The 9,843-nt window shown below is 61.3% G+C and overlaps 1 protein-coding gene and 1 long non-coding RNA gene across 2 annotated transcripts; one reads left to right on the top strand and one right to left on the bottom strand.

Annotated features, from left to right (window-relative positions):
• Nucleotides 1-765: 765 nt before the first annotated feature.
• Nucleotides 766-7,490, top strand: SPINT2 (serine peptidase inhibitor, Kunitz type 2). The gene is made up of 6 exons (XM_026089845.1): nucleotides 766-4,333; nucleotides 5,016-5,078; nucleotides 5,624-5,680; nucleotides 6,363-6,533; nucleotides 6,921-6,962; nucleotides 7,263-7,490. The coding sequence occupies exons 1-6, from the start codon at nucleotides 4,207-4,209 to the stop codon at nucleotides 7,427-7,429; spliced, it is 627 nt and encodes a 208-aa protein (XP_025945630.1). The 5' UTR covers nucleotides 766-4,206; the 3' UTR covers nucleotides 7,430-7,490.
• A 1,131-nt stretch (nucleotides 7,491-8,621) lies between these two features.
• Nucleotides 8,622-9,696, bottom strand: LOC112977462. The gene is made up of 2 exons (XR_003257510.1): nucleotides 9,169-9,696; nucleotides 8,622-8,938 (listed from the first exon to the last, which is right to left on the bottom strand). It is a non-coding gene; the product is annotated as an uncharacterized LOC112977462 (long non-coding RNA).
• Between the last annotated feature and the right edge of the window lie 147 nt (nucleotides 9,697-9,843).

Raw genomic sequence — 9,843 nt, forward strand, 5'->3', positions numbered from 1 at the left:
GGGGCTCCGGGGGGGCCCGGCCCGGGAAGGGGCCCTCCGGGGCGATGGCCCTGGCGGGTCTGCGGGGGCCACGGCCTGGGGGGGCTCTGGGGACCCCTTGGGGGAGCCTGAAGCGTCTGGCCCTGGGTCTTCGTGGGGCGATGGGCTTGGGAGGGGGGTCTGCGGGGGCCGCGGCTTTGAGGGGGCTCTGGGCCCCCCGGGGGGGGTCGAGGCGGCTCTAGGCCTCTTCTCCAGGAAGAGTTTCTGTTCTTTCTTTGTTGCTTTTTAAACCTGCCTAGTTTGTTCCCCGTTTGGGAAAGAGGGGTGGGAAAAGCTGCTTTTGAGTCATGCTGGTGCCTTTGACAAAGCCGATGGGGGTGTGTGTGCGGGGGGGGAGGTTGACCCCCAGGAGCCGCAGCACAGCTGCTCCGCGAGGCTGCGGCCTTCCTCGGACTATCGGGGCGGCCTCACCCGGCGCCGTTGGACCGAGAGCGCGGCAGGGCACGAGGGGGGCACGGCACGGCGGTGGATCGCTGCAGGGCGGCTTTGCAGAGGCTCGGAGCGACACTGCGCGCATGAGTCACAGTGTTTGCTGAGGTCTGCGTCCCGGACATCCCCTTCCCCGAGCCCTCGGCGCAGCAGCTTTTCCCCCTCTCGAGCTGTAACCGCAGCCCCTCGCGGCTGCGCAAACGCTTTGTGCCATGTTCTCCAGGGTGCCTCGTAATGGAGGGGAATTATGGCTTGCAAGCGCTGCTTACGCCGCGGGGCAGGTAGAGGATTGCAGGGGGGTGGCCTGGGCCTCAGGGCGGCTTCCTTCCTCCGGGCAACGCGGCTCTGATCCGGCTTCCTGGTGAGAGCCCGGGACCTGCTGCTTCGGCAGATATCAAGCGCCAGTTTGGCTAGGAAGGGGCTCAGCTCAGGCCCTCGGCCTGGCCTGGTGTCTTGGCTTGTGAATCTACTCTTGTCTAATGCAAAAAGAGTAAATTTACTTGAAGGATTTGGTGCATAAGGTGTAAGGTTGCTAGGGATTTTCTGGCAGCCGTGGTTAAAATAGGGGCTAGGCTCTGCAGGCTTGGAGCTGTGAGCCGGTGGCTGCGGCAGTGACAGGGCTGTTGCGTAGCTGCGTGAGGCTGTGGGTGACGTTCGAGTGGAAAAGGACTCCAGCGCCCTGGGACGCGGAGCAGCCCTTGGTTCAGCTTCGCAGTGTTTACATGAGGAGAGTTGGCTCCTGAGCGCTTCAGGTGCAATTAGTGGTGGCGGTTTCATCAGGCTCAGAGGTCGCCTTGACCTCTCAGGACCCAGTTTGGGAGTCCCCGTGCTCCTCCGCCTCTGCATTTCTGGACTTTGATTTGGGGTAATTCATTGCCATGGTTTTGGTACACTCGGCCTCGCTTGGTCATCAGACCCCGTGCAATGTGCTGCCGTCCTGCCGCGGGGACGTGCTGTGTCCTCCCTGTCTGGCCGGAGCCGCCGCTGAGGGCAGGCGCCCGCTGCTCTCCCTGCAGCAGAATCTGGCCCGGGATTAGCCCTGTTCCCAGCTCCCTGTCCCATGGGAGAAACTGGCCCAGAGAGCGGCCGGGGCCTTGAGGGACAGGCGCTCGGTTGGTCAGTGCCCTCAGATCTCTCTCTGCAGCAGTAAACAGGAAGCAACTTGCACTTTTAAACTGGGCTGGGTTTGTTACAGACTCCTGGGTCCTCGGAGCTTGTTGTCCCTGCGTGGAGCAGCGGAAGTTCCCCAAGAGCCGGCGGCTCCCAGGCGCTCGGCAGCGCCCGCGGGGTGGCTGGGCTGCGCCCCCAAGCAGCCCCTGCTCTCTTCCCTCTATAAGCTCACCGTCTGGGACTGCGGAGCAGAACATGCTGCAAACCGGATCCAAGGCAAACAAAAGCGTGAAACCAGCCCCGTCGCTTCCGCGTGGTCTTGTGCCAGTTTGCCAAGGCGGGCTGAGTCACAACCCCTTCTCAAACTGCGATTACTCACCTGCCAGCGCCGCCCCGCTCTGACCTGCCAGTTCCCCTCTCCCAGGCAGCTGGAGCCTGACAATAGATGTTTAAAGAGGAGGAACTGGAGGATGCGGGGCCCAGCCCTGTAACTTGAGCCCCTCGCAATGAAGAATTGTCTTGTTCTGTTTGCATCTAGGGGGGGAAGGAGGCCTGTGAGGAGGCTCGTGGCAGCTCCCTAACGCCTGCGCTTCCCATCCCCGCGCGATGCGGTGGGTTGTCGGCGACCCCACGAGCCCCCCTTGCCAGGGAGTCTGGGGGGGAATCTGCAGCCCGGGGAGCCGGCCTGGCCCGGAGGGGGATTGGCAGCAGGCCCTGCTGAGCCCGTCCGACCTGTTCTGGGCGAGCCGTTTGCAAGGCGCCTGAGTCACCGGGGAGCGAGTCCTGCCCCGGCTGGAAGGGCTGGTGCTGGGGCTGCGTGCATGCAGGGAGGGTGCGTGGGAGCCCGGCTTCCCCCGCGCCGCGGCCCCGCTGCCCTCCTGCCATTCATGCTCAACAATAGCTGCGAGCCAGCTGAGCTCATGTTCTCCGACTTCCCCGGGCGCCGCTGGCTGGAGCCGAAGTGTGCTCGCCAGATGTTTGGTCCAGGGGATGCGACGCCATACGGAGCTTTGTTCTGGCAAGGGGAGCCGCTTTCCCCTGCAGCCCCGTTGGCTGTTGGGGGACTTGGCCTCCTTCAGTGAAGAAGCTAGGTGGAGATGTTGAGCTTCTCTGTTGTGCTTCTAAAAGAGCAGTTTGCACGGAGGACAGCAAACAGATTTGGCTTTTCTGCCTCTTTCAAAGCCAGAAACGCATCTTTTTTTAATGCGTTGCATCACTTTTAAGTTAGGAAATCAGGTCCCATCCGGATAACGTTCCTGGAGTGCTGCACCTGGAGCATCTGTAGCCACGAAACACAGCGGAGGCAGCAGGCCTGAGGCAGCTGGGTCCCACCAGCTCTTTGTGCCAAGCAAGTCGTGGTGGGCACCAAGCAGGCATGCGGAGGGTTGGTCCTGCCGTGCAGGGGGTGGGGAGGACGCAGAGCGGAGAGAGCCCCCGAAACCTCCCTGTGCAGCTTATGGCTGCTCTAAACCCGGGAAAGAGAAACCTCCTGACCTGGCCGGGTGTGATCCTGCTGCCCTTCCCCTGCTGTGACCCATTTGCTCTTCCTGCCCTGCAATCCTGCTCGGGGCAGTGCCGCTCCTCGGCCCGCGCCGTCCGGTGCATGTCCGGGTGACGCGGGGCTGCGCGCGGACTTGGGCACTTGGCCCCTTCATCTTCCAGGCGTCTGGGAGCTCGTGGGGCTGGCGGACGGGGGAGTTTCGCAACGCCGCTCCATGGGGGATTTCAGTAAACAGGCCCGGCTTTGTCTAAGCTGGAAGTTTCTGGCTCTTTGGTTTATTGTTGTCTCCGAGTGCCCTGGCTTCTGCAAGCTTAAGGTGGACTTCCTTTGGCTCTGCCCCGGAGGAGGGGGGTGTTGCTGTTCGAGTCTTGCTTCATTCTCAGCTGAGTGGCAGCGGCGGCAAAGTGGGGAGCAGGGAGCCACCTGCGCGGTGTCTAACTGGGGGAGCTGGTCGTGACCTTGAGCCTTGGCTTGTAGGACCGCGATGGCTCTCTGGGTTCCCGTGCTGCAGTGAAAGGGGGTTTCCGCCTGCGTGGGCACCCGCACGATACTTGGGGCTCATCGTCCAGCCCCTACGGTAGCGCGGGCCACCAAGTTAGCCTGGATGCCGTTTGGGAGGAAAATCGGCTTTCTCGTTCTGCCTTTAGCCTTTCAGAAGGGGTCCTTGAGGAGGCCTGGCCGTGAAGCCATAAATGCCTTCCTGGCAGCCTTCCCCCTTTCCAGTCATGTCCTGGCTCTCCTGAGCTCCAAGCACAGAGTGTTTTCCTGGAGCCTTTACACAAATCTGTGCTGGCTGGAGCATTGTGTCCAGAGCGAGAAGCAGGAAGGTCTGGGGTGTGCGTGCGTTCCCTCCCGAAACGGAGCAGAGGAAGTGCTCTATAAATAACGGTTACTCGGACGTCAGAAAGCTCTTCGTGGGGTGCCCGCGAGTGCGTGCGGGGATGCCGAGCTGTCTGTAGCTGGTGCGGAAACTCCGGCTGGTCGTCTGGCATCGTACTTCCCCCGGCTCGCGTCGAGGGGGTTTGGTGTCGATTCAGTAGTGCTGCGGTTGGTCGCTGACAGCTTTTTTTCTCCTTTCCTCAGAGCACTGCCTGCTGCCTAAGGTGGTTGGGAGATGCCGGGCTTCCATGCCACGGTGGTGGTTTAATGCCACCAGCGGCTTGTGTCAAAGCTTCGTCTTTGGTGGCTGCAACGCCAACCTCAACAACTTTGTGACGGAGCAGGAGTGCCAGGCGAGCTGCGCCCGGAGCGGGGGTGAGGCTGCGGGCCGGCACCGCGGTGGGCCGGGGCCGGGGGAACACGCTGCCTTTGCGAGAGGTCTCCCAGCTCCGGCGTGGCGTGAGGCACGTGAGGAGCCCAGGGAGTTCACGTGCTGCGTGGCAGCCAAGCCACTATCCCCACGGGCCTGGAGCGGGTAACGGTAGCCGCGGTCAGGCTCCGGGGGAGCAGAACTGCCTTTGCTGCGTGCCTGGGTGCCCACCTCTGGGGTTAGAACAGCCTGTTTTGATCGGAGCTGGAAGGTGGTCCTGCTTGTACCATCCTCCTTCAGCTTTGCCTGCCTGCCTTCAGGTTGGGCTGGGTGGGAAATTAAGGAGGGAGCAAAGAGCAGCAGGAGCAGACACAGGATGCAATCTCCGCTTGCCATTGAGAGGCCCAAGGCCGCAGTGTAAAGTGCAGATTGACTTTGCATCAAGCAGCACCTTTACCTTTGGCTTCATGTCCCTTTGGTCAGGTTCTCCTCAGCTTCCTGCAACCTTTTGACATGACCAGTGCAGTGGGGATGGTACAGGGTTTCTGCTCTCATGTTGCCCCYGAAAGGCCCAGTGTCAGGACCCCCAGGTCTTCCAGTAACAGCCACAGAGCAGCCTTGGGTCATCCCAGCGCGGGGTTTGCCTATCTTGCACCAGAGTGACCCGTGTGTGCGTGTGCTTTCCAGGAGAGAAAGACTCCAACGAGATCCTGCTGCCCAGCAGAAAAGTGGACGGCCAGAAGGCAGACGGTACGTGGGCTGGCTGGGACCGTCCCTGGGGAGCGACCCTGAGTGCTTTGCCCCTGTAGCTGTGGGCGATCGGGAGGAGCGCAGGGCCCTGCTGTTCCTGCCTGTCCTCCTGGGGGAGGAACAGCCCGGTGACCTTCCAAGGAACCAGGAAATCCCCGCAGCGGGAGCCTGAGGTGTGCCGCAAACCCGCTCAGCTGCTCGCGGCTGTCTGCCGCTCTGCAGCAGGGCCCATGTTCCCCGCTCGTGGTTTGGGGCTGGGCCGTGGCGCCCGGGCCGTGGGCATGTCCTCCCCTGCTGGCAGCTGCCCCATCCTGCTGGGGGAAGAGTCCTCTCTCTGCTCCCCGCTTCGGGGCCCTCCTCAGCTCTCCTGGATGCAGCACTGTGCTGCTGCGCCTACTGCCCCCGTGACTCCAGCCTGTGCTGCCCAGGGATGTCCCTTCGCGTCCTCTGCCGGGATTCGGCTTGGGATGGTTTCCGAACGAGTCTGGCTCTGTGTGTTTGACCCACAACAGTCTTGTCTGACCTGCAGTTTCTGTTTGTTTCAGCTGCGAACAAGCCTGGACATCGTGCTGAGCAGGCCAATGACTCCTTCAGCTATGAAGGTTAGGTCCCACAGTGTTCTTCTGAGGCCTTCGATAGACATCCCTCCTTCCCTGGGATGGGCTGCGAGGCCAGATGCGGGCTGTGGGAGTGCTGCAAAGCGGATGCCAAGTTCCTTTCATCCCCCACCTTGTATGCTGTGACTAACAGGCTGGACACAGCCACCATGGGGTGTAGTCGTGGTGCTTCTGAAAGGGAAATGCTTGTGTTACGGAGTGACCCAGCTGCTGGCTGAGAGTCTGAGCTGTCAGACCTCCCCTTCAGGAAAGGAGGGATACAAGGGACAGTGTTTGAATGAGGTGGGAGTTTTTTGGGGGGTAAACACATGCTCTGCTGTGTTCTGCCTTTGCAAAGCTGTAGAGCCTTCCCCACTTCTGCAGGGGTGCTCGGAGAAGGTCCAGCCCCTCGCCTGTCATGCTGAGGGGCAAAGGCAGAAGCGGTCCAGCAAAGTGGGCCCTGTGTAATGCCCTCTTGCCAGGATGTCTTCAGCTCAGGGCCGTGCAGCTCAGCCATTCTTAATGCTTTGTGGCTGTGAGTCCTGAGTCTCCTGGTGTTCAGAGGGGTGTTGGGAAATGCCCTGCTGCTCTGGGAGAAGCAAAGCTCCCCTGGTCCCTGTGCTCGGGTCTGTGCCCACCGTAACTGTGTGAACTGTCCGTCTCCCTCTTCCTGCCTGTCTCTCCACAGAGTTCTGCATGGTCCCCCAGGTGACCGGCCCGTGCCGTGCCTCGTTCTCCCGGTGGTACTACAGCCCAGCTGACCGCACCTGCAAGAAGTTCATCTACGGAGGCTGCCGGGGCAACAAGAATAACTACCAGAAGGAAGAGCAGTGCATGCATCGCTGCAGCCGGGAGCCAGGTGAGACGCAGAGATCCCTCCTGGGCTGACTGGTCTCCAGCAGGCTGGATGGGACCTGGGCAGTGGGATGTGCATCCCCTGAGCTGCTCTGGCTCTCCCCATTTGCCCTAGGCTCTTTCTCAAGCAGAGCCTTGAGCAAGTCTATTAATAACACACAAATCGGGGCTTTTTGAAGATGTCCCCAGCAGCACAAACCCAGCCGTGCTTGGATGCTGAGCTGGAAACAAGGGCATGCTCACAGCCTGTTTTTTCATTGCTCATGTGCCTGTGCTGGGTCTGCCATGCTTACAGAGGGGAGAGGATGGGTCTGAACTGGGACAGGGGGCACAGAAGCCTCTTCCATGCCTGTCTGTAATGGTCATCTCACTCCTGTTCCCTTCCTTTCAGGAAAAAATGGTCCAGATTTTCATTCTGACCTCTCCACCAAAAGTGAGTGTCATCCAGCCCCCAACAGTTCCCCTGTGCCCCTCGTCCTGGCACTGCAGGGCTCCCCAGGCCTGTGAGCAACCTGGTGGCCAGTGCTGGGCTGGGGAACGTGGTCCAGGCAGAGGAGCTGGGGCAAAGCCCTGCAGTGCAGAGAGCTGTTGGCCCTTGCAGGTTGCTGCCTGCAGCCACGTGCCTGTTTCAGGCCTTGGGGGCGAGCATTGCCTCTCCCGTGCTTTCCTGAGCCCCCCAGGCCTCCTCCGGGGCAGTCCGGGCTCTGTAACCTTGCCTTGCTTTCCTCCCCAGCTATAGCTCTCGCAGTGCTGCTGGCCATCCTGGCAGCCATCCTGCTGGGCTACATGATCGACGTCTCTGTCAAGATGTGCAGGAAGAACCCAGAGCTGACAGCGGGCGCAGCCTGGAGCCCCCTGGACGACAAGGAATACCTGATGAGCAACGCTTACACGCTCTGAAGGCTGCTTGCTCCACAGCCCCCTATGGCTCGTGCTGAGCTGGGCCTGGGCATGTATATAATAGAGAATGGCCTCTGTGTCTGTCTCCAGAGAGGGTGAATTCAACCCTCGCATGCTGGGCTGCTAGCTGTAAACCTCTCGGGCTGGGTAGAGCTGTCTGAGGTGCATTTCAGGCACCTGGGCTCTGACTACACTCTCTTTTTCTTTTTCTTATTTTTTTGAAGGGGCGTTTTTTTTTTAATTATTTTGTAACTAAATGATTGCTGTAAATCAATAGCGGAAGTCATGGGCATCTCAGATGGTGCCAGCAACCCCCTCCTGCCCCAGCACTCCACGCTCTGCCTCAGCCCCTGCACCCAAGTGCCTGCTCGAGGGGTCCCCTGCAGTGTTTCCTGCACCCACCGTGCAGTGCATTGAAGTGGGCACTGGTCTGGTCCAGCTTCCCTGCGGGTTTACCTGCTGCCTGGAGCTTGCCAGCACCCGAAGGTGGCTGAGACCCTGCAGAGGACCCTGTGCCCAGGCTGGTGGTGTCTGATACAGGCCTGCCCGTGGGTAAAAACACCGGCACGGCTCTGTGAGCACAGGATCCAGCCAGGCCTGGTCTCCCCTCTGCCACAGCAGCTCCTTCCCAGCCTGTGCTGGGGGGGCTGCGTCCCCATGGCCTTAGGTGTGTCCAGACCCATCTCTGAGTGCTGCCCATGGGGGGGCTGTGACTTGCCCTCCTCTCCTGTTCATTGGGTTTCCTTGAGCTGCTCGGAGCTGGGCAGGAGCCCTGGGCAGCCCCCCAGCTGCTTTGGTGGGGTGGAGATGGGGACCAGCCCCCCTCTGGCTCAGCCCTGGGGCTGCCCCTGTCGGAGGTGCCTTAAACCCTGTCTGCTCCCACCGCTGCATCCTGAGCCTGGCAATGCCCCAGGTTGAGCCCGAGCCTCTGGGGCCTGCAGCAGTCCCTCCTCTGCTTTCTCTCAGGGGTGCTTCGGCCGGGGGATTTGTGACCATTGTTGATGTGTCTAATCTGTCTGGTCTAGTTTTTAATTTTTTTGTTGTTTTTTTACACATTAGAGGAATTTCTCTGAATAAAGGGAGATGTGAACCACCTTCCTCAGCAGTTCTGGCTTCCTCGGGCTGCCAGGAACTGAGCGGCCGGGGGAGCCCGAACGTAACCCCCAGCCTGGGGGAGCGAGAGGCGCCAGTGTGTGGATGTGAAGCTCTTTATTCGCTCGGGTTCTCCCCTGCCCTGCTGCTGCCTGGATCAGGTCCTCAGTCCCAACACTCAGGTGTCCAGGCTCCCGCAGGTGTCCTCGCACTGGGCTTGGGGGGGAAGAGGCTGCTCCGCTCGTCCCGGGCTGCACTGGGGGCACTGTTCCCAGTCACCCTCGGGGCCTTGCTGCCTCCGGCTCCCGGGGCTGTGCAGATGTTGGTCCTCAGTCCCATGGGGCGATGCCACACTGGGGGGCAATGGCTCAGCTGGCGAAGATGTAGAGCGCGTGTCCGGGGTCGGCGAGGAGCACCCTGGGCCGGGAGGGGAGAGCAGCCGTGAGCGGCGCCTGGCCAAGGTGTCGGGGCCGTGATTAGCACAGGGCTGGGCGCCATCCCCGAGCTGTCGTCCGGGAGCTGCCAGGACCTGCTGGCTCAGTGAGATGGTGGCAGCGGCACCTCCCTGCCACAGGGTGCTCCCAGGTGCTGGTTTTGGGGAGGGAGTGGGGTCCCTGCCCCCTGTATTTGCCCCCCCCCAGCCTCACCGTTCGCCCCAGTGGTAAAACGCCCGGTCCTGGTAGAAGTTGCACAGGAAGAGCCACACGCTGATGGTCTCCATCCAGAAGATGACGAAGAGGAACCAGACGGAGGAGAGGAGGAAGAGCTCGCACGCCATGGTCCGGGGGGGGCCTGTGGGGGGTCAGGGCCAGGGCAGGGCTGCTTTGGGGCCAGATCAGGCCCCTTTTGTGTGTGGTGGGGGGGCCTCTGGGCTGGCTCCATGCATTGCCCCCAATGCACCCCCCCTATTGCACTGCCCCCCCCTCCCCTGTACTCCCAAATGCACTGTCTGTCCCTCAAGGCATGGGCCCTCCCCAATAGATTGGGGTAGTCCAATCTATCCCCAATTGCACTGTCCAGTACGACTCCCCCATTTCACCCCCCCCAATACCTGCACCTCAGTACTCCCCATTGCACTGCCCCCATAATGCATGTCCCCCCTGCAAACACCCTCCTGTTGCACACCTCCCTCACAGCTCCCCATTTCACTGCACCCCATACTCCCCGTTGCACTGCTCCCATGCACTGCCCCCCAAAGCAGCAGCCCCCATTACACCCCCTCTGTTGAACTGCCTCCAGTACAGGCCCTCCCCAAAACTCACCAGTGCACTGGCTCCAATACATGACCACTCCCATTCCACTGCCCCCATTTACCCCCCCCC

Source organism: Apteryx rowi, unplaced genomic scaffold (assembly GCF_003343035.1).
Source record: "Apteryx rowi isolate R43461 unplaced genomic scaffold, aptRow1 scaffold_830, whole genome shotgun sequence".
Lineage (NCBI taxonomy): Eukaryota > Metazoa > Chordata > Aves > Apterygiformes > Apterygidae > Apteryx > Apteryx rowi.

Coding starts and splice junctions, on each gene's coding strand:
- SPINT2 (XM_026089845.1), top strand. CDS start 4,207: ATGCCACGGTGGTGGTTTAATGCCACCAGCGGCTTGTGTCAAAGCTTC. Junction 5,079..5,623: donor GGACGGCCAGAAGGCAGACG/GTACGTGGGCTG, acceptor TGTTTGTTTCAG/CTGCGAACAAGCCTGGACAT. Junction 6,534..6,920: donor TCGCTGCAGCCGGGAGCCAG/GTGAGACGCAGA, acceptor CCTTCCTTTCAG/GAAAAAATGGTCCAGATTTT.